Here is a 24,784-nt window from a genome sequence, read left to right on the forward strand (position 1 = left end):
TGTGGTGGACTGGGCTACATTTACAACTCCCTGCAACATCTTGCAGTCTTGGGCCGAGCTGTTCTCAAACTAAGCTGTGATGCAACCTGACAGCATGCTTTCTAACGTTGATCTGGAGAAGTTTTTAGGTCATTGGAGAATGCCAACTTCCCTTAGTAAAGGCATTTGGTGCGCTTTCATGGCAGTGTATCAATGCAGTTGGTCCATGACAGAACTTTGGTAATATTAACACCAAGGAACTGGAACCACCGGATCCCAGGGATATGAATATTGATTTATCTAATTTCAAGTAACCCTTGCATTACCTCTCTCTCCATCCCTCCCCCACCCATGTCATTCTGCTAGTTTCACTGTCGTCCTGCTTAGTTTCACTGTTTGTATCCACACGTTATCACCTTTTCCACAGCCAACAATGGACCATGGGTGGCTCCAGCTTTCTTTGATCATCGTTGCTGGCTTCGATCTGAAGAAGGGTCTCAACCCGAAATGTCACCTATTCCTTTGCTCCATAGATGCTGCCTCACCCGCTGAGTTTCTCCAGCATTTTTGTCTACCTGGCTTAGATTGTCATTTTCATACCTTTCATTCATTTTTTCTTTGTACCTTTCCATAACTCGTCTCTCAGTTTGAAAAATAGTCTTGACCCAAAACGCCACTTATTCCTTTTCTCAAAAGATGCTGTCTGACCCGCTGAGTTACGCCAGCTTTTTGTGCCTATCTTCGGTGTAAACCAGCATCTGCAGTTACTTCCTACTCCTTAACTATATCTATACAATCCGACCATGAGCAAATCATAATAACATCAGTCCATCGGCCCACTTCATTCCACTTGTTTTCCATTTGTCCTTGGCTGGCCTGGCCATTCAAGGCAGGGCTCCCACAGTAGCTGCAGCAGGGTTGGAAACATAGAAAATAGAAAAATAGGTGCAGGAGTAGGCCATTCAGCACTTCGAGCCAGCACCGCCATTCAATATGATCATGGCTGATCATCTAAAATCAATACCCCGTTCCAGTTTTTTCCCCATATCCCTTGATTTCTTTAGCCCTAAGAGCTAAATCTAACTCTCCATTGAAAACATGGAGTGACTGGAGTGGCGTTTCCTGTCGGGACCGGCCGGAACCTCAGCTTCGGCGGCGGCACAGCGCTGGGACAACATCACGGAGCGGGCGATGCCCTACCCGGGTCGCCGTGCGGTAAGCTGTGACTGCCGACTCCAACATCGGAGTAGCTGTGGCTGCGGAGCGTCCAGCCGCGGGCAGCACTGGATTTAAAACACCGCGGAGCATGGGATCCGAGATCGCCAGAGTCGGAGCTCCAACCAGGACTTCGGGCGCCGCGGTCTCCGGCGAGGAAGCGGCCGCTCCAGACATTCCAAGCCGCTGAGGACTGTTCACCCGATGCCGGAGTTCCATCTTCCCGGCAAGAGGGCCTGAAAACATCGGAGTGGCTGCGGAGGCCACAAATAGGCCCCGACCTCGGGTGATCACAGAGGATGAGGACTGAACTTTCTGATGCCTTTCCCCACAGTGGAAATTTTTGATTCTGCTGTGGGGGGGACGTTCATGTTGAATTCTATAATATGTTGTGTCATTTTTCTTTTTTTTAAATTTTTGTATGGATGTACGGAAACTTAATTATTTCTTCAATGTAAAGCACTTTGGTTTCAACGCGAGTTGATGTAAACGTGCTATATAAATAAAATTTACTTACTTACCTACTTACAAAATTGCACACAATACACCTGGTGCGATCTCACCAGGGCCCTGTACAACTCCGGTAGGACCTCCTTGCTCCGAAACTCAAATCCTTTTGCAAGGAAGGCCAACATGCCATTAGCTTTCTTCACTGCCTGCTGTACCTGCATGCTTAATTTCAGTGACTGATGAACAAAGACACCTAGGCCTCGTTGCACCTCCCCTTTTCCTAATTTGACATAATTCAGATAATAATCTGCCTTCCTGTTCTTACCACCAAAATGGATAACCTCACATTTATCCACATTATACTGCATCTGCCCACTCACCCAACCTATCCTAGTCACCCTGTAGCCTCATAGCATCCTCATCGCAGCTCACACTGCCACCCAGCTTTGTGTCATCTGCAAATTTTGAGGTGTCACATTTAATTCCCTCATCTAAATCGTTAATATATGTTGTAAATAACTGAGGTCCCAGCACCGAGCCTTGCGGCACCCCACTAGTCACTGATTGCTGTTCTGAAAAGGACCCGTTAATTCCTACTCTTTGCTTCCTGTCTGGCAACCAGTTCTCCATCCATGTTAATACCCTACCCCCAATACCGTGGGCTCTAACTTTGCACACCAATCTCTTGTGTGGGACCGCCAAAGGATTTTTGAAATTCCAGATAAACCACATCCACTGGCTCTCCCTCGTCCATTCTACTTGTTACATCCTCAAAAAATTCTAAAAGATTAGTCAAGCATGATTTCCCCTTCATAAATCCATGCTGACTTTGGCCGATCCTGTTACTGCTTTCCAAATCCGCTGTTATAACATCTTTAACTCAAGCATCTTCCCCACTACCGATGTAAAGCTAACTGGTCTATAATTCCCCGTTTTCTCTCTCCCTCCTTTCTTAAAAACTAGAGTAACATTGGCTACCCACCATTCCACAGGAACTGATCCAGAGTCGAGAGAACATTGGAAAATGATCTCCAATGCATCCACGATTTCTAGGGCCACCTCCTTGAGTACTCTGGGATGCAGACCATCAGGCCCTGGGGATTTATCTGCCTTCAGTACCAAAAGTTTACCTAATACCATTTCCTGACTAATGTGGATTCCCTTTGGTTCCTCCCTCCCACTAGATCCTCGGTCCCCTAGTATTTCTGGGAGATTGTGTCTTCCGTAGTGAAGACAGAACCAAAGTACTCGTTTAACTGTTCTGCCATTTCTTTGTTTGTGGAAAGACTGCCATCTTGCAATAGAGAAGTCTGAGTTTGGCTCTAGGGCCCAGAGCTCAGTTTCGCCTTTCCTGCCCCCTAATGCGTGTCAGTAAGCGGAATTGGCAGGAGCAGGTGTTGTTACAATTGTCATTATTGTGAGAGAGGGCAACACATGAGGTGCACAGAGCATCTCCCCCTCCTTCGGGACAGAGCGTCAATGATCCATGTTACAGTTGAGGACAAATTGCTGGAATTCTCTGGCAACTTCTTGGAACGCTAATACCGCAGACATGAGTTCAGAGCTTTCACTGCAGTGCTTAGGCTTTGCATGGGATCTGCTTGTCATGTAATGAAAGCTGAGATGTGGTCCTTCAGCTTCTGCATAATGGTTCAAATGGAACTGGCCTCTTGTTCATGCAGGAGATATGGGTCCAAAGTTCCACACAATGCCCTGCGCAAGGTTTTATTTTATTTATAACTAGACACAAAATGCTGGAGTAACTCAGCGGGTCTGGAGAAATTGGATGTGACATTTTGGGTTGGACCCTTATTCAGACTGATTGCGTGGTGGGGGGGGGTGGGGGATACTGTATCTTTTGCATTTTATAATATCACGAAGTGTTTCATAGGAGCAATTGAAAATGAAATTTGACTCCCAGACATATAAGATTTAGAGAGGAAGAGACTGAGGGAGTCCATTTCGGAGCTGCTATTGCTATGTTTGTTTTGTTTTGTGCGTTGGTCTGAACAATAGAAGAACATTACTGACACCCAGATGTATAGAGGGAAGATGGGTAAAAACCAACATCATATTCTTACAGTAAAATTAAGGTCTTTGAAACATCAAACAACTTTCTGATTGCATTTCAGATTAACATACTGCAGTGTTAAAGCTGCAAAGGATCTGGTGATAAGAAAAAGCACTAGCAAAAGATTTTTGATTTTGTATTCCCACTGTAGTAAATCTAACAAAAATTAAGTACAAATTCAAAAGCACAGAGTAAAAAATAGTTACATATAATTAACTAGTTGTGCCTTTTCAATTGTAATCAGGCATCCAATCCATACTGGTCTAACCGTGGCAGTTCTGCAGTGGGATCAGGGGGTCGATTCCGCTGCCCCTCTTGTCGACATGAAGTGATTCTGGACAGACATGGGGTTTACGGCCTGCAAAGAAATCTACTCGTTGAAAACATTATCGACTTATACAAGCAAGAGTCAATCAGGTAATTCTCCAGTATTCATGTCCAGCAAATCTGCATTAAGAACAGATACTTGAAGTTGAAAATAAGATGACTGCCCTTCTCCCCTTCTTACCCATCTCACCTTCCACCTTTCCTCTTCTCCCTTCCTCCTCCAATTCTCAATCTTGAATCGGGCTTTTGGACACCTAATTTTGCACGATTCGCTGTAAGATGTTGTTGGAGATGCTCCCATTGACGTGCTTGGGGATATTTTACCATGATTATGCACAGAAACCATTGGACTTGTGACGTAACAAAAAGCAGCATGCTGTGCACGTTTTGACATAATTGCATCAAGATCACATTGCGCATTTAAAGCGCATGTCACTCACCGATAGAATTTACTTATAGAGTTAAGGACTGTTTCAGCTTTAGTTATAGGGAGAATCAACTTACCTGGTTCACCATTATGGAACCCGAGGCATCAGCCATCTTTCAGCTGGGACCTCATCATTAAACCACCAGGGGCACCGCACGATTTTCCTAGTTTTTTCGACTTTAAAACATTTTTTTTGTATGTTTTAAAAGTTTGTGTAAATGTTCTCCAGGTTGTTTTATGTGGGGGGAGGGGGAAACTATTTTTCAGTGTCCTGCCTGGCCGGAGATGCGGATCGTATCTCCAGTCGCTCTGCGGCTTAACATCGATGGAGCTGGAGGCCTCCTCGGACTGACTTTGAGCCCCACCGTGGGGTGTGGACTTAACATCGGAGTCGATCCCTTGCCTGGGATCGCTCCAACCGCGGCCTGCAGACTTTACCATCAAGAGCTCGCAGTCTCGGGAGAGGCCGAGTCGGGAGCCCCAATGACGCGGAGGTTCGACCAGCCCTGACCCGGGGTCTGATCGCCGGCGCGGGGGAGCTGGCATCCCCCTGATGCAGGAGCTGATCGCCCCGATGCGGAGGGCCTAAACGCCGCCGGCTACAGGAGTCAAGGTCGTCCCACCAACGGAGGGCTCGAGCCCCCGACCGTGGGAGAGCAAAGAAGGGAAGAGATTGACCTTTTTTCACTTTCCATCACAGTGAGGAATGTGGAGGAGTCACTGTGGTGGATGTTTATGTAAAAATGTGTTTTGTGTGTTCCGTTGCTTTTTATTTTTATGACTGACTTGGCAAATGAAATTCCTCGAATGTTGCAAAACATACTTTGCTAATAAAGTATCATTGTGATTGTGATTGATTAATGTCCTACTCTTTCTGGATATCTCCATCGGTACCTCTGGGGGTAGGCTGGCATCCATTACAAGCCCATCAATTTTTACAGCTATCTCGGCTATACTCCTTTCCACCCTGCCTCTTTCAAGAATTCCATTCCAATCTCCCAGTTCCTCATTCTCTATTGCTTTCGCTCCAATGGTAAGACATTCCACCCAGGTGTCTCTGAAATATTTTCCTTCTTGTTTAACTGTGGTTTCCCTTCCACCATAATGGACAGACACCTTGAACATGTCTCGTCTATTTCCTGTCCCTCTTCTCACACACCCCCCCCCCCCCCCCCTCCCCCCACAGAACAAAATCAGTTCCCCTGTTTTTCACCTTCAACCTCACCAACTTTCACTTTCAATGAAACATCGTTTGGAATTTCAAACAGCTCCAATCAGATACCACCACAACACATGTTGCCTTTCCCTTTGCTTTCAGTATTTCAACCATCTATCTTTCTTTATAACTTATTGATTAGCTCATCATCTCTGCTGTAATTTCTACATGGTGAAACCAAAATGTATAAACATTGCCTTTATTAAAATCTGACAATGTGCACTTTAACCACATGTGATTTTTTTTCTATACAAATCTCAAATTGTGGAGTACAGAGACAAATAATTAAATAAAGGGTCTTTGTCCCAAACACTATGGAGGGCACTGTAAATACGGCATAGCTCAGGGCTAACGGAATCAAGGGATATGGTGAGAAAACAGGAACAGGGTACTGATTCTGGATGATCAGCCTCGAGGGGCCGAATGGCTTACTCCTGCACCTATTTTCTATGTTTCTATGTTTCAGTTGCTAAGTGCATACCAACCATCGACTTGCATGACATTAATCCTACTTTATTGTCCCCACACTCACATCAACTTCCCCGCTTGTTCTACCACTCATCTGCATACCTGGGGCAATTTACAAAGGCCAATTAACCTATCAACCTTCATGTCTTGGGATGTGGGAGGAAACGAGAGCACACGATGGGAACAGTCACAGTTGTAAAGAAAATGTACTAGCTCCACACGGACAGCAATGAACCCTAGTCGCAGGCGCGGTGAGGCAGCAGCTTTATAAGCTTCACTGCTGTGCTGGCCTCAAATTGTGCAGTCTGGCCTCAATATAGTCAGCCCTACAATTAACAAAACATAACACAGACACAGGCCCGTACGAAGCTTTTCAAAAAGGGGGGTGGCATGACAGGATTACAAAAAACTTAATGTGAAATAATGTGTGCGCTGCACATATCACGAGCGCGAAGCGTGAAGTCCCTCGATGCCGGGGTCCAGGGCCCGCTTAAGGGAAGCTCAGGGGTTTTAGATGCTCTCTGATGCATTCTGAGCCTTGCTTTGGAGATTTTTGCACCAAATATATGACCAATATTTCAGAAATTAACAGGAATCTGAGGTAGCTTTTTCACGCAAAGGGTGCTGGGTGTATGTAACGAGCTGCCAGAGGAGGTAGTTAAGACTGGGACTATCCTTATGTTTAAGAGACATTTGGACACGTACAGGGATAGGACAGATTTAGATGGATATGGGCCAGACGCGTGTGAGTGGGACTAGTTTAGGTGGGACATGTCGGTCCGTGTGGGCAAGTTGGGCTGAAGGGCCTGTTTCCACACTGCATCATTCTATGACTAAAAAGTGAAGAAGAAAAATGCATGTAGATAAGTAGAGCAGATTTGAAAGAGGAGTGAAATGTAAAGGCAGAGAGAGGTTTATGGGTGGAAAGGAACATAGGAAAGGAGGGGGAGAGTGGGCTTGGGCAGATGGGTGAAGGGAAAATAGTCACAAAGTGCTGGAGTAACTCAGCGGGTCAGGCAGCATCTGCGGAGAATATGAATAGGCGACGTTTCATGCTGGAGTAACTCAGTGAGTCAGGCAGCATCTGTGGAGAACATGGATAGGTGACATATCACAGAGTGCTGGAGTAACTCAATGAGTCAGGCAGCATCTGTGGAGAACATGGATAGGTGACATGTCACAGAGTGCTGGAGTAACTCAGTGGGCCAGGCAGCATCTCTGGAGAAAAGGTATAGATTATAGTTCGGGTCAAGACCGTTCTTCAGTAATATTCATGATGTGCCACACATAGACATTCCTGAATGTTACCCAAACCATCGTGAGCTACTTTGTTACGGTGCTTGCCCTCTCCTATAACGTCTCTGCTGCCTTGGGTGATGCAGGACAGGACACAAGCTTTGGGACATGGTGTGAAGCTGTTGCCGTCTGTCCCAGTCTGGTAAAAACCTGGATGGAGTGGATTCAGATTCAGCCACTCCCACCCGGGGACGAGAGAACAGAGAACTGCCTGTTTCCAAAGTGGAAACATTGATTTTTTTTTTGATTTTTTTTTTGGTTGACTTTTTTCTTAAGGGAAAAAAAGGGGGGTGCGGTCGCACCCAGCGAACCCCCCTTTGGACGGCCATGCAGACAGCTAGCATAATCTGATGCTAGCTGCCAGATTCACTCTCAAATTTATCAGAGATATTCCGTTTGTTCCACACATCCCTCCCTCAGCTACTCTATTACTGAAAACTAATTTATTTTCTCTTTTCCCAGTTCTCACAAAAGGTCTCAGACCTGAAACATTAAATGTTTTTCTTTCCAGAGGCTCCCTAATCCGCTGAGTGTCTCCAGCAATTTCTCTTTTTATTTTAGATTTCCAGCATCTGCTACTTTTTTTGGCGATTTTTATATTGTACATCTTGCTGTAAATATGTTGCTCCCAAGGTAAGTGTTTGTGCGAATGTTACTTAGTCCATTATGAATTTGATTGCAGACATTACTGGTGGAACTTTGATTAAAATAAACCTTTATACTGAAGTTGAATACAATATTGGAGAGCAGAAATACTTTCTGAATATGTTGTTTGATTGTCTACCTATATTTCTTGAACTGAGCTGCTCGAGGAGCAGGCAAAACAATAGTCTTCCTCTTCCTACTCTTACCAGCAGAGTCCAACACGAGCAAATTCCTTGGAGTAATGGAATTGTAAACAGGGTTTATTTAAAACTAACTTGCCTCAGAAATGTGTTCCACAAATTGGCATAAGCTCAGATGACATTGACAAGTCAAACATGTGACAAATGCACTAAAAATAGTCAGTTTGCTATTAGTTTTATTTAGGATTTGCTTTCATATGTTACAGCTAGCATTGATCATCAGCCGAATGTGTATGACATGTAAATATATGCCAACCAAGGTGTTAACTTGGCCATCTGTCTCACCGCTCAATTCAGCCATTGCACCTGATAGCAGATTCACTACTCTCTCTACTAAGAACCAGTTGGATGTAATTTATTAATTTTTCAGGAATAACAGTAAGTTCTGGCTTTAATGATCACAGCCAACTTTGAGTTGCTGAGCTGGCTTGAAACGCAGCCCAGACCATCACACAAAACAGCCTCCCTTCCATTGACTCCATTTATACCTCATGCTTGGCTCGTCAAGGCCAGCAGCATAATCAAGGACTAGTCGCTCCCTGCCCATTCCTGCTCCCCTCTCCCATCGGGCAAAAGGTATAGAAGTGTGAAAATGCACACCTCCAGATTCAGGGACAGTTTCTTCACAGCTGTTATCAGGCAACCGAACCATCTTACCACATCGGGGACCCTCGGATTATCCTTGATCGGACTTTGCTGGCTTTACCTTGCACTAAACGTTATTCCCTTATCATGTATCTGTACACTGTGAATGGCTCGATTGTAATCATGTATTGTCTTCTGCTGGCGGATTGGCATGCAACAAAAGCTTTTCATTCTACCTCAGTACACGTGACAATAAACTAAATTGAACTGAACTGAAACTCAGATGTCCATACCTAATGTGATATAAATATGCATAACAATTGTTGTTGGATCTCAGCATCTAATTTTGTGCAAAAGTACCCCAGCGCTGGTTATAATGTACATTCAAATTTGAGTAAATCCAACATAAATTCTAATTTGTGCAGGATATGCCTACTCAATCTTTTTACTTCCTTCCTACTGAGGCAACCTCCCCTAACCTTCAAGCCCTAAGCTACAAAAGTTCCAATGATTCCTGAAGACCCTATCTCATCCCAATGACATGTACACAACCATATTGCCAGGTCACTCCTAGTGAACTGGATGCATGCACACTGCACACACACACGTGAATAATCACACATACCCAATCACACTTCTAGATATGAATGTTAACAACAAAGGGGACCTTGGTCACTTCATGTCTTTGCAAGTTTTTTTGTGAAACTTTGTGAAAGTCCAAAACGGAGTTGACTTTATTCATTACCATCTCATCCTGGCCTGCTACTTTCAATGACCTATGCTCGCTCAGATGCTACAGGTGCTGACTCATTTCGGAAAAGCATCCTTTGTTTGATGTTGCCTTTCCTCATTCTTCCTACCAAAATGGAAGACCTCACGTATCCACGTTAATCCTCATCTGGCCATGCAGCTACCCATTCCACCACCCATTTACACCTTGCATCAATTCATCACAGTTCACAAAAAAAGCCTAATTTCATGGCATCTGCAAGTGCAGATATTGTGCCTTGCATCCGAAGAGACTGGGAAATGTGTCATTCATTAAATACTTTGCAGTCCTGTGGTGCCATTAAATACTTTGCATCCAGTGGTGCCATGATTGAGTGGCATTGGTGAATGACGTGAGACCACTATCTGTTGTTTTCAATGTGCATCCAGATATTTCTTTCTATAGTGTGGATTTGGAAAGCTGCCCATCAACAAATGTTGCTTTTGTAGTTTTTTTAAATTTATTCCTTTTTCATGGGTTGGTCCCCTTTCTATGCGGGGTCTGCTCTGCTCTGCTCCTGTGTGTTGGAGAAGCTGGGCATTTCTTTAAAATGCAAGAAAAAAGTCAGAAGCTCCACAGTGGGATGAAATGGTACAATGCGTCATTTTGAAAGTTCCTTGTTAGATTGGATATTATGATGTATTCTATTCTAAATATAGACCTACCATCGACAGAGGTACTTAGAGAAGAGTGGGAACGGGAACTAATGATAAAAATTACGAAGGTTACATGGGAAAAGTACTTGATATATATTCACAAATGTTCGATTAATGTAAGACATAATCTAATTCAATTAAAAATTTTACATAGATTATATTATTCAAAAACAAGATTGAACAAATTTTATCCAAATATATCCGCCATTTGTGATAAATGTCTATCCCAAAATGCAACTATAACGCACTCCTTAGTTTCCTGCATAAAACTTTATAGATTTTGGAGTGATATTTTCGAAATACCTGTATTTACAAAATTATTTAAGGTAAGAATGGAACCTAATACTGAAATGATTATATTTGGCATAATGGAAGATGGGAATAAATTGAACACATCTCAAAATTTATTTTTTAACTATGGTTTAATAATAGCAAAAAAATTAATACTTACATTTTGGAAAAATACATCAATACCAACGCTTAAAATGTGGATTGCAAGTATGTTGGACACCGCACATCCTCCCAATGGATAAATCAGACTAATTCATAACGAGTTGGTCTCCATTTGTTGTCTTTTTGGAATCATATGGTGCAACACAATTGTAAAAAATAACTGTTTCAGGACTGGACGAGGGTTGGTCAAGATTATAAACAATGATCTCCTTACTTTTTTTTTTTTTTTTTTTATTTTTTATGTTTCATTCTCTTTTTTCTATTTTCTTTTTCTCAACTTTCTTCACTCATTCGTCTTTTGTCTTTTTCTTCACACTCTATATATCTCACGTCTTGCTATCCTTTACAATCTAATTTATTTTTCTTATTCTAATCTTTCTTTAATATAACAAAAAAAAAAGAAGCTGTACATAAAATGTATTATGAAAATATATATTAGGCACTTTGGTGCCATATGATTGTACTTACTTCTAATAAAATAAAATATTAAAAAAAAAAAAAAATGATGTATTCATTCAGTTTTGTTTGCAGACCTGAAAAGAAGACTGAGCAGCCCATGTGTGAAGAACATGATGATGAACGAATCAACATTTATTGCATGACATGCGAAGTACCAACATGCTCCATGTGTAAAGTATTTGGTGCTCATAAAGACTGTGAGGTGGCTCCACTCACTAATGTTTATAAACGACAAAAGGTAGGTCTTATTTCCGCTCTTAAATAATTTTTGTAAGGTTTCCCCTAACTCCTCTTTGATCACCACAAAACTATTTTCATTGTACCTTTTGTTTCTTGGTGGATACTTTATTATCAATCAAGAGACAAAAGGCATGACGAAAATGGTTTTGAGTTGTTCAAAGTGGAGGTAACAGTGCCAGTTTCTCCATGCTCTAAAAACCAACATGGATATGATGAAATATTTTCCTAATAGTTTAATCAATTTCCCTCATAGTTTAATCCGTTATTAAAATGGTGAAATGGATTACGTTCATCAAAAGACCTAAGCATCAATTTAATGAAGGTTCACAGTTCGTTGTGTGTCGTATGAAATTTGAAGCAGTTAGTTAGAAGTTATAAAAACCTCAAAAAAATTCCAATGTGCTTCTATGAATAGAAACATAGAAAATAGGTGCAGGAGTAGGCCATTCGGCCCTTCGAGCCTGCACCGCCATTCAATATGATCATGGCTGATCGTCCAACTCAGTATCCTGTACCTGCTTTCTCTCCATACCCCATGATCCCTTTAGCCACAAGGGCCACATCTAACTCCCTCTTAAATATAGCCAATGAACTGGCCTCAACTACCTTCTGTGGCAGAGAATTCCACAGATTCACCATTCTCTGTGTGAAAAATGTTTTTCTCATCTTGGTCCTAAAAGATTTCCCCCTTATCCTTAAACTGTGACCCCTTGTTCTGGACTTCGGGAACAATCTTCCTGCATCTAGCCTGTCCAACCACTTAAGAATTTTGTAAGTTTCTATAAGATCCCCCCTCAATCTTCTAAATTCTAGCGAGTACAAGCAGAGTCTATCCAGTCTTTCTTCATATGAAAGTCCTGACATCCCAGGAATCAGTCTGGTGAACCTTCTCTGTACTCCCTCTATGGCAAGAATGTCCTTCCTCAGATTAGGAGACCAAAACTCAACTGTATGCAATACTCCAGGTGTGGTTTCACCAAGACCCTGTACAACTGCAGTAGAACCTCCCTGTTCCTATACTCAAATCCTATACACAATGAATCATAGATAGACACATTTTGAAAGAGTTTAATATATCCGGTTGTTCAGTGATAAATTGACAATTAGTTTAGGTATGTCCAATGGAACGATAGGGCATGATTTGCAAATTTGTATCAGAGAGATGGACCTCCATGCTTTTCCATCAATTCAATACACAGGTGACACTCATGAATAGAGTGGATACATTTCAACAATCATTATTAATTACAATCTAGACTTCTAATAACATTGTTCTTGTTCAGGAACTCTTGAATTTAATATCTCTACTGGCACATGAAATATATTTTCTGCTTCCAGTCTATAATTATTTATGCATCTGTTTCATTTTCAGTATTTGTTGAAACATCACACTAAGCCAATTTTTAAAAAAAACTTTCCATATGCCCTGATACAGTGAAAAAACAAACTCCATCTTAAATCTTGAGATAAGATTTTTTCACGTGGGCAATTTATTGCCAATTGTAAAAGTAACATTTCATACAAAATTAGTGACCTTTCCCATTATTGCTTAAGTTATTTTGGATTTAACTTAGAATTAGAATTAAAATTAGGTCTGAAGAAGGGTCTCGACCCAAAACGTCACCCATTCATTCTCTCCAGAGATGCTGCCTGTCCCGCTGAGTTACTCCAGCAATTTGCATCTATCCAATTTAAGCCAGCATCTGCAGTTCCATCCTACACAAGTTACTTAGAATGTTTTGTTTAATTTTGCGTGTAGTCTGAACTCAGTGACGGGATTTCAATGTTGGTGGCAAGCAATGACCGAATTCAGACAGTGATCACGCAGATGGAAGAGACATGCAGAAATATTGAGGTAATTCATATTCTTGTAAATTTGTATTACAACTACAGCCACCTTCAATAACTCCTTCACAATACTCTAGAAGTATTACAGTGTGTTTTTTAATACATGTCAAGTCAAAAGTGTTTTATTGTCATATGTCCTGAAAGACAACAATGAAATTCTTACTTGCAGCAGCTCAACAGATATGTATACATAGTACTCTGCAAACACTATAATAAGCACCAAAAAAGAAGTTCAGTATATAAAAAACGGACCATAATAGTGCAAAGACAAAACAATGCCCCGCAAGTCCATGTAGATTAGTTGGAGGTTGTGATGTTTAATAGTCTGATGGTTATTTTTATGTTTTGTCCCAGTTTTCTCAACCACAGATCAGACATCCTCTGACAATATTACTCTGAACCCATGTTTTCCTCTAAAATGTCCTCTCTTTAATGAAGAAAAGCAACCCAACCTGAGACCAGTGTGTGTTCAAACAGGTTGGCACATACCACAATGTATATAACTGCTCCAATATTCTCACAGACCTTTAACCTGTCATAAAAAATACCCTCTATAGTGACTTATTTTCTCTTAGTGATAGATGTAACATATTGAAAGAGTAAAAGGTAATTTAGTTCCTGAAGCCATAAATTTGCAAATGTTGTCATTCACATTCTTGAGACTTGGTTCATATGAAATGTGTTTATCCACTTAACAAAGTCGATAATCAGCTGACAGGTAATTATGCACTGAGTGAAACTTCACAGCAGTAAGAACCAAGAGACATTTGCACATTGCTTTTGAATTTTTAAATGAGGTGACTTTAATATTGGAAATGTTGAATGTTACTGAAATGACGACCATGTTTCCTAAATTTTGCAGAGCAATGGTAGTTGCCAAAAAGAATTGATGTGTGAGAAATTTGATGGTCTGTACACGATGCTGGAGGATAGGAAAAAGGACATGCTGCAAATTATCACTGTGGAGCAGGAAGAAAAAACGCAGCATGTTCGCTCCTTGATTAGGAAATATGGGGAACATCTCGAGGAGGTCTCCAAAGTTATCGGGACTGGATTACAGTGTATGGAGGAGCCTGAAATAGCAGTATTTCTGCAGGTACTCAATAACCTTATTTCGTAAACGACACTTGTTTTATTTTCATATTCAAATCACTAAAGAGTTCTGAAAGTAAAATTTAGAACATTATGAATACATCGTGTTACCAACCGTTCAAAACAAAATTCTCTTCATTGTTAAAAAAATCTGTGCTCTCAAAGCTCTCAATTGTTTTGCATGCAATCCATGCCTATCATACCATACACGAGTAGAATCAAACCATACAGAAGCACAAGAAGTAAAACAAAATGAGAAGAGAAATAAAGTGCAGAAAATGGTGTGCAAATGACCAAAAGTGCAAGGGCTGGGGTTTCAGTAATGAATCCTTGGCAGATGAGAGTTCCTTTCAAGACTTTGTTAATAGCAGGGAGGAAGCTGTTCTTTAATCTGGTGATATGTGCTTTTGCATCTTTTGCCTGACGGTGGAGAGAGAGTGACCAGGAAGAAGTGGGAATACAAGCATTCAACTGATTAGCTGGAAATTCTGGAGAAACTCAGCGGGTGAGGCAGCATCTATGGAGCGAAGGAAAGAGGCAACGTTTCAGGTCGAGACTCTTCTTCAGATACTGATCCAGCATCTGCAGTTCCTTCTTAAACAGCTGGAAATTCTAGTGTTCACGCTGTGGATTTATTTAAAACCCTCTCTTAATTTTTTAGTGGTAGATAATGTTACCAATAAAACAGCATCAGGCAAATGTTAACTAATCACCAATCATATTGTTCAATAGTATTATTTTAAATAATTTATCAAATGTTTATTATGGAAGTATTTTGGACATTTAATAATGATGTTTATTTCTCTTACAGAATACGAAGCCTCTTGTTAAAAAGTGAGTACCAAAGCGAACAGGTTTATTTTATTGATGTTTTTAAGATGTGATTTTTCATCATACAATCTTTTTTACCACTATCGTGAAACATTTTAGGGTTTCAGAAGCATCAAAGATATCACACATGGAAAAGATAGAACGTGGCTTTGAGAATATGGATCATTTTTCAGCTGAATTTGCAAAGGAAGAAAGGATGCTGAAAGAGATTGACTTCCAGAGATGTAAGTTCATATTCCACAAACATTTCTGATCATATACAGTTTGTAATAAAGACAAGCAGAAGCTTATACACCAATTCCTAAATGTGTTTTATGCTAGTCAAGATGTTGGTACTGGAAATATTCTAAAATCTTATGAATAATCAGGTAGAAATGTAACTGCTATGAAAATACTATTAGAAAATCTTGACTGATCAAGTTTAATATTTTTAATTTAATGTAGGTTAGATTGGATTTGTTTATTTTCACATAAACTGGGATGCAATGAAATTCCTTGTTTGAATGAAAATCATAGTAAACAGTATACATGGTAATGATAGTTTAGTTTGGAGATACAGCGTGGAAACAGGTCCTTCAGCCCACCCGGTCCCTGCTAACCAGCGAACCCACATATTAACACTATCCCACACACATGAGGGACAATTTTTTTTCCACATTTACCAAGCCAATTTACCTACATACCTGTACGTCTTTGGAGTGTGGGAGGAAACTGATCTCGGAGAAAACCCAAACGGTCATGGGGAGAAAGTACAAACTCCATACCACTAAGGGCGCGGCGAATTGACGGCGGCCTCTGCCTACAGCCTGTTTGTTTTTTTTATTTGTTTGTTTGTTTTATTTTTAGTTAGTTTAAAGTCTGTTTTTGGGGGGAATCTTTGACTTTTCTATGTGGTGGAGGGGGGCAGGGTAAGGGGGAAACTGTTTGCCAGTCGCTTCCTAGCGGGGACGCGACTATTTCTCCGAGTTGCGTCCTCGTCCCCCTCCTCGCGGCCTGGATCGGAGTGGCCTTTCCTGCCGGGTACCGGGAACCAGACCAGAGCGACAATAGCGGCGGCGCAGCGCTGAATTCACCGTGGAGCGGGCGATGCCTACCTGGATCGCCGTTTGGAGCTCCGGAGGGTTGGGCCGCTGCTCCAACATCGGAGAGCTTCCAACGTGGGTGGCGCTGACCGTTATCGCGGAGTCCTGGGGCCCTTTGCCGAGGGCCGCCAGCGTTGCATCTCCACCCAGCGCGGCCAGCGGACTTTGGGAACCGCAGACTCCGGTAGGTGGTGCCCGACTCTGATGTCCAGGCCGCTGAGGAGGCCTCCCAGCTACGACGTCGGACTTACATCATCCCGGCGAGCGGGCCTGAATATCGGGCCCGTAGCGGCGACTGCGGAGGGCTCGGGGAGGCCCCGACCACGGGTGAACATTGCCGAACATTAGAGGAAGAGGACTATCTTTGGTGCCTTCCCTCACAGTGGGAAACTTTGATTCTGCTGTATGGGGATGTTTTATGTTGAACTCTATCGTGTGTTGTGTTCTTTATTTTTATTGTATGGCTGTATGGTAATCACATTTCACTGTGCCATCTGGCACATGTGACAAATAAATGTATCTTGTATCAGACAGCACCTGTAGTCGGGATCTAACCCAGTTCTCCGACGCTGCAAGCGCTGCAAGGCAGCAACTCTACCATTGCACTAACGTGCCGCCCACATAGATATAACTATAAATGTAATGACAAATGCAAAACAACAAAATAATGCAAAGATTGCAGTGCAATCTGAAGTAGTGTAAACAAAAAATACTAAGGTGCAATAACAGAAAAACAGAATGAGGTGGAAGAGTTAAAAGTAAGAATTCATTGCAGCCCCTCTGGGAAAGGAGTATGAAAGAGGTCATTGGTTGAGGAATCTAATGGCAGTGGGGTGGAAGGTGTTCTGAAGTCTGGATGTCTGGGCTTTCAAGTGCCCAGAAGAGCTAAGAAAGAAAAGAGAGTGGAAGGGTGGCAGGCATCCGTGATGATACCTTCAGCCTTCCTAATGCAATGCACCATAGATGTAGTAGATGGAAGGAATTAACAACCCTGTGGACTGGGCTGTTTTCACAACTTTCTGCAGGTTCAGGTGGTCAAGATCAGAGCTGTTGCCATATCAGACTGAGATGCATCTCACCAGAATACCTTCGTTAGTGCATCTGCAAAATGTTGAGAAAATCCTTGTGGACATGTCGACTTTTCTCAGACACCAAAGTCAATACGTTGATATGTTTTCTTGATCACCGCATCAGTGTGGAGTGGTCAGTTAGGTTGCTGGCGATATGGATGACCCGGAATTGGAAGCTGTCAATCATCTCTACAGTGATGGTGCAGCAGTAGAACTGCTGCCTTGCAGTGCCGGAGTCCCGGGTTCAATCCTGACTATGGGTGCTTGTCTGTACGGAGTTTATACGTTCTCCCCGTGACCTGCGTGGGCTTTCTCTGGGATCTCCAGTTTCCTCCCACACGCCAAAGGTGTACAGGTTTGTAGGTTAATTGGCTTGGTATAATTGTAAATTGTCTCTGGTATGCATAGCTTAGTGTTGATGCAGGGATCGGTGGTCTGCCCTGACTCGTTGGGCTGAAGAGCCTGTTTCAGCATTATGTCTCCAAACTAAACTAAACTAAGTGGTTCAGTGATTGATGGGGTTGTGTTCTTGAGTGAGCTTTAACATCCAGAATTATAATTTCTCTTTAACAAGTGTCATATGCTGAGGCACAAGATGCAAAATGTTTGGGGATTGTGCAGCAGGCACGAGCGTCTGGGAACCATGACTCCATGCCTCTTAGCACCATTTGGGCTGATCAGGTCTGATAACATGCCTCAATTCCCAGGGCATTCTAGAAATTTACTCAGACATGACCTCAGACATATCATCAGCTTCACCTTTCCCCTCAAAGCACTTTTGGGATTGAAGATAGGAAGGATGTAAACCCCTGGGACCGGGCCCTACTTCGACTAAAATTGCTTTGGTTAAATGCCCTTGCAAATCCCCAGCACTATAAGTCCCTTGAAAGTTAATGTTCTTGTACTTTGGATAAACACATTTTAAATGACATAAAAATACTTATATGAATTTGCTGGACTTGGCACACAGTGTAAATCTTCCATAGACATCAGAGATTAGCACATTGCTTAAGAAACAGAATGCCCCTGGTGAGTCAAGCAGCATCCATGGAGTTAGAAGCTGTTCATAGACGTTGTGACTTGGATTTTGCGTTGCCCTACACCTTTTGACTCCACAGATTCTGCTTGATCCGTTGAGTTCTTCCAGTGTTTTGTTTTTAGTTCCAGATGCAGTCTCTTTTCATCTTCTCATTGTTTACTCAGTTCTAAGATGCTTTTTACAGTCAGTTTGACAATAGACAATAGACAATAGGTGCAGGAGTAGGCCATTCAGCCCTTCGAGCCAGCACCGCCATTCAATGTGATCATGGCTGATCATCCCCAATCAGTACCCCGTTCCTGCCTTCTCCCCATATCCCCTGACTCCGCTATTTTTAAGAGCCCTATCTAGCTTTCTCTTGAAAGCATCCAGAGAACCTGCCTCCATCGCCCTCTGAGGCAGAGAATTCCACAGACTCACCACTCAGTGTGAGAAAAAATGTTTCCTTGTCTCCGTTCTAAATTGCTTACTCCTTATTCTTAAACTGTGGCCCCTGGTTCTGGACTCCCCCAACATCGGGAACATGTTTCCTGCCTCTAGCTTGTCCAAACCCTTAACAATCTTATATGTTTCAATGAGATACCCTCTCATCCTTCTAAACTCCAGAGTGTACAAGCCCAGCTGGTCCATTCTCTCAGCATATGACAGTCCCGCCAGCCCGGGAATTAACCTTGTAAACCTATGCTGCACTTCTTCAATAGCAAGAATGTTCTTCCTCAAATTAGGGGACCAAAACTGCACACAATACTCCAGGTGTGATCTCACTAGGGCTCTGTACAACTGCAGAAGGACCTCTTTGCTCCTATATTCGATTCCTCTTGTTATAAAGGCCAACATGCCATTTGCTTTCTTCACTGCCTGCTGTACCTGCATGCTTACTTTCATAGACTGATGTACAAGGACCCCCAGATCCCGTTGTACTTCCCCATTTCCCAACTTGACGCCATTTAGATAGTAATCTGCCTTCCTGTTTTTGCTACCAAAGTGGATAACCTCACATTTATCCACATTAAACTTCATCTGCCATGCATCTGCCCACTCCCCCAACCTGTGCAAGTCACCCTGCATTCTCATAGCATCCTCCTCACAGTTCACACTGCCACCTAGCTTAGTGTCATCTGCAAATTTGCTAATGTTACTTTGAATATTGTTTTAAACTAGTTATACTTGTTATACTAGTTATACACTAGTTATACTAGTGGCCCTGCTCCTGGTCTGTTAGCTTAGTGCAGCTGATGGCAATGCTAATACAAACACTGAACATGTTGAGCCCACACCCACCCACCTCACCTCATCCACCTCAGATCCCCATCCTTCTCCCATAGATGCAACATTTGTGATGGCATTACTGCCATCTGATTAACATTCACTTATCAGAAGCTGATTGCACCAAGAAAGAACAAAGGACCACCATTCTGAGCACACACATTTCTGTAGGAATTCAGTGGGTCAGGCAGCGTCTGACAGATGACCTGAAGAAGGATCCCGATCCAAAACATCATATGTACATTCCCTCCCCAGATGTTGCTCGACCTGCATTGTTCCTCCGAACACTTTGTCTTTTGCTGAAGATCCCAGCATCTGTAGTTTTTTTTTCTGTCATCATGAGTAACACTCGTACATAAGAATCTAAACACTTTAAATTTGCAGTTGAAGAGGAGACAGAGGAACTGGAAGGAGAAGAGGAAGAGATGGAAGCCGAAAAAGCTGAAGAGATTCACACTGATGTGGAACAGTTCCTGCACCAGGAAGACACTGCCGAGGGTATGCCACCACCTCTAGCTCCAGCAGAGACAGTGCGCACAAACACAGCTGCATTGGCGGCAGAAATGGAAAATGATTCATTGCCAGCAGATGCTGTTCAGCAGGTAACCCTGATATTCAAATGTTGATGCTAACAACTAGTGACAGCACTTAAAACCTTCCAGAAATCATAACTTATTTTTGCTGGTTGGGCTATTTTTTTGGAGATGGATGAGACAGAGATGCTTTCTTTCACTGATGAAAGTGTTGTGATAAAAGTCACTCTATTGGGGAGAAGGATGGAAAATGACGCTAGCTTTATTATTTCAAGACACAGTTTCTGAAGGGGATAGTGTTTTGAACCACCTCAAATGCCTGTAGAGTGGGTGGGAGGGGATGAGTGAACCAAGAAGTTGCGGAGAGGTATAGAGACAAGTGTTACATCTTCTGTGGTACAGGGAACAACACATGACTTCAATGACTCTGGGCTCAGGTACAGAACTCACTTCACGAACTGCGAACCTTGCATGGAAAGGGCACGTACATGAGATGTGGTTGAGTTTCAGCCTTAACTATTATGCCACCATTTTCAGAATGGCCTGGTCAAATTTGGATTTGCCTCTGATGAGATTACCGCCGATAGTGTGATAAATATGGCTGAACTTCTAAACAGTTTCCTAGCCCAATTACATACTTTGCTAGTTTCAATTAAGTACTGTACGTGGGCTGCCCTTGGTTCCATCATCTCCATTTGGGAGCTCACCACTGCAGAATGGCAATGAAGTTGCTGCAGGTTTTCAATCCCCGCAACAACTTAAAGCTGTAATTGCTTTTTGTGTGAAAGGATGTTTAACATGACGTCTCAGAAGCACAGATGTCTCAGCTTTTACAGTTACCTGCAGAACTGCATTAGGCCCGAATAAAGCTGAAGGGAGAAGAGCAGTCTGGGAGGGAGAGGAGAAAACTATCCAGAGCTGATGTTGTCTCACCGGCCCAGGCTCAGGACAATAAGCAACAAACTCACCAACCCATGCAGAGAACGAGAAATAGACTTTCAATTTATAAACAGGGTGGCACAGTGGCACAGAGATAGAGATGCTGCCTTACAGCGCCAGTGACCTGGGTTTGATCCTGACTATGGGTGCTGTCTGTACGGAGTTTACACGTTCTCTCTGCGTGGGTTTTTTCCAGTTGCACTGGTTTCCTCGCACATTCCAAAGACGTGCAGGTGTGTAGGTAAATGGGCTTAGGTAAATTGTCCCTAGTGTGTAGGATACTGCTAGTGTACTGGTGATCAATCGTTGGCGTGGACTCTAGGGCCTGTTTCCGAGTCGCATCTCTAAAGTCTAAAGTTTAAACGGCTTTTACTAGTCACTGGATGCTCCAAAGTGTTTTACAGCCAATTAAATACTTCCAAAGTGCAGTCAATTTTATAATGGAGGAAACACAGCCAATTTGCCTGGTGCAATCTCCCATAAAAAGCCATGACCAGTTAATCTATTTTTTTTATTGATGTCGACTGTGATATAAATATTGACCATGGCACCAGGAACACTTCCCCTACTTGTCTGCAATATACTGCCTTCAGATATGCCAAGTCCTCATCGAAAAGGCACCACCTCAGGCTATGTGACCCTGATTGAGCATTGACCTGGAGTATCAGCATGGATCTTTGAAAAGCCTCTTGACTTGAACTCGCAATCATCTGACTCAGAGACTAGTATGGTCCGAACTGGGACATTGATAATACCTACATCCAATATAAAACAGTTGGAAGTTTAATAACTTTAACAGGTTAAGGAAGCAAGCTAAAAAGCTATGATACTAAAAATGAGCAGTCACGGTGGCACAGCAGTAGAGTTGCTGCCTTACAGCAAAATGCAGCGCCAGAGACCCGGATTCGATCCAGACTATGGGTGCTGTCTGTCTGGGGTTTGTACGTTCTCCCCGTGATCTGCGTGGGTTTTATCCGAGATCTTCCGTTTCCTCCCACATTCCAAAGACGTACAGGTTTGTAGGTTAATTGGCTTGATAAAAATGTAAAATTGTCCAAGTTGGCGATATGCAGGGTACTGCCCTTCCGACTACAAAACTCAGAAGATTCAGAAGGACTGCTATCTACTATCACCATAAGGTGTGGGTCATTTTGTGTCTCTCATAAACATTCATAAATTGAGCCCAGCAGAAGTCTCCTTTAATGACTGTTACTCATTTTCTGAATTGTTAACACATTCCATTATCACATATCTGGGGCGGCGCAGGGGTGCAGCAGTAGAGCAGCAGCGACCAGGTTCGATCCTGACTAGGGATGCTGTCTGTATGGAGTTTGTATCCCTGTGAATTGTACATTTCTCCGGGTGCTCCGGTTTCCTCCCACACTCCAAAGGCGTTCAGGTTTGTAGGTTAATTTGCTTCGGTAAAATCGTAAATTGACCCTAGTGTGTTGGATAGTGTTAGTGTACGGGGTGATTGCCAGTCGGCGTGGACTCGGTGGGCTTAAAGGCCTGTTTCCGCCCTGTATCTCTAAAGTCTAAAGGCTACAGTCTAATCTCCTAACAACTGCCATTGACTGAGATCATTGGAAACACGGAGTATTTTCCCTAAGGAGAAGACAGCCTGTTGCATCAGAGAAAATCAATCACAGAGTGTGGACTACATCCTCTGACCTTTGCATCTACTTGATGTATTCAAGAGAGAGCTATATATAGCTGTTATGGCTAACGGAATCACGGGATATGGGGAGAAAGCAGGAACGGGGTACTGATTTTGGATGATCAGCCATGATCATATTGAATAGTGGTGCAGGCTCGAAGGGCCGAATGGCCTACTCCTGTACCTATTTTCTATGTTTACTTGAGATGATGTGTTGGGATGTCAGGCAAGAAAGTTTTAAGAAGAGGAAATCAGAGGAGACGTTGGATCTGCTCCCAAGGGAATGTAGCCTGCAGCAGACCCATCACTGAACCTTGCTTCTGCACATCCAGGATTCCTTATGATATGGATGGACCGGTAGTTCAGCATTGGTAGGTGGAGCAGAGGGCACACAAAGCAGGACAGGCTGCTGGAAGAGGAAAGTGAAGGAATAAGAGCAGGGCTGAGAACATGCTGCTCCACCTGCCCAAGATGTTCAGGGACCAATTCTCCTCCCTGAACTTCAGCAGCAAACAGTGTATGACATGCTTAACCTTCAGTGTATGACATGCTTAACCTTCAGTGTATGACATGCTTAACCTTCAATAACAATGTTCTCATTGCCGGCACCAACTGCAGATTAAAACAAACTGCTGGAGGAACCTCAAGAAAGTCCTTACCTGAAACGCCATCTGTCTATTTCCCTCCACGGATACTGCCTAGCCCACTGAGTCCCTCATGATCTTATGTACCTCTATAAGATCACCTCTCATCCTCCTAGGCTCCAACATTGTTACTCTGGCTCAACAACTATATACATATTCTAATAGATGTGTGCTGTCTTCATGGCCGCAAGTCATCTTGCAGTAGGAAATGACTGATCAAAACTGAGAAATTCATTACCTTTCAACAAAAGTTCCATATCAAACCCATCCTTCCTTTATAACACGCTTGTCCAGCTTACACATTTCACTGAGAATTTACTGTTTTATCTGATACACAATGATACTGAGAAGCAAAGATTGGTCATTATTAAAGTGGAAGCATAAACTGCATGTAGGAATGGTCTTGGTAAAATAGGATTCACCAACAAGCAAATGTTTAATACTGATTTTTCCTTGAAACATCGCAATTAAATATAAAAGAACATGTAATTTCAATGTATGTTATATTTATATGTAGAGCCAAAAGAGTAGTATATATTTGTTTTATCCTATTTATAAAGGCCGCAACTGAGATTCACAATACACCGGAGTCTGCAACTCAGTTGCTGTCAACTGGAGAAGCAGCAGCCGCAGATCCTTTCTTTTACCCTGCCTGGCATAAAGCTCGTTCGTTGGACAAGAACAGCCCCAATCTGAATCCAGTGACCAAGAGTTCAGAGGATCTAGAAGTGGACAAGAATGAAGCTAGTTCAGTTGCCACTCCATCGCAGGTCAGTGAAACATTTGCACAATGAGTTCCACACTTGTGGGCCAGTTTGACACAACACAATGCACCTCACCATCATTTTCATTCATGTATCCAAATACGCTTTGTGCATGGTGAAGTAGGTTGCAGTTATTTTCCCATTCACAATCGGGCATTTTATTAGTGTTTCCCAAAGACAGAACGGGTAACCACATAACAGTCAAATCAATATTAACAGCACATCCAAATCAAGAAGTCCTCAAGTTGTCCCTCTACTCAATTATCTCCTGTCATTAAGGTTGCAGGCATGTGGAATTGAGGGGCCATCAGTGGCTCAGGCGCCTGAAGGCCACCCAGAGCCTCCTGCTGAAGCACGCGTCCTGACAATTGCGAGACAGGTACAAGGTCAGATTAGTGCGATGGTCCGCATGGTTAAATGAGCTATTGGCAGTTATGCCCCACCCCTTTTGATCACAAGCATTATTAAAAGGGTTGTTTAATTTTAGTTTAGAGATGCAGTGCGGAAACAGGCCCTTCGGCCCACCGGGTCAGTGCCGACCAGCGATCCTCGCAGATTAACAC

At 42.7% G+C, this 24,784-nt stretch overlaps 1 protein-coding gene across 4 annotated transcripts in view; it reads left to right on the forward strand.

Annotated features, from left to right (window-relative positions):
- Positions 1-24,784, forward strand: part of trim55 (tripartite motif containing 55) — a 43,641-nt gene that overhangs the window by 10,093 nt on the left and 8,764 nt on the right. For 2 of the 4 annotated variants that reach the window (XM_033019813.1, XM_033019811.1), the window contains exons 2-9: positions 3,960-4,132; positions 11,277-11,454; positions 13,216-13,311; positions 14,167-14,400; positions 15,208-15,230; positions 15,327-15,451; positions 20,069-20,286; positions 24,018-24,227. In XM_033019813.1, coding sequence (XP_032875704.1) covers positions 3,960-4,132; positions 11,277-11,454; positions 13,216-13,311; positions 14,167-14,400; positions 15,208-15,230; positions 15,327-15,451; positions 20,069-20,286; positions 24,018-24,227 — 1,257 coding nt within the window. The remainder of the gene's footprint in view (positions 1-3,959; positions 4,133-11,276; positions 11,455-13,215; positions 13,312-14,166; positions 14,401-15,207; positions 15,231-15,326; positions 15,452-20,068; positions 20,287-24,017; positions 24,228-24,784) is intronic. The other 2 variants (XM_033019812.1, XM_033019814.1) reach the window with 2 other exon arrangements.

This window comes from Amblyraja radiata, chromosome 4 (assembly GCF_010909765.2).
Source record: "Amblyraja radiata isolate CabotCenter1 chromosome 4, sAmbRad1.1.pri, whole genome shotgun sequence".
NCBI classification, from domain to species: Eukaryota; Metazoa; Chordata; class Chondrichthyes; order Rajiformes; family Rajidae; genus Amblyraja; species Amblyraja radiata.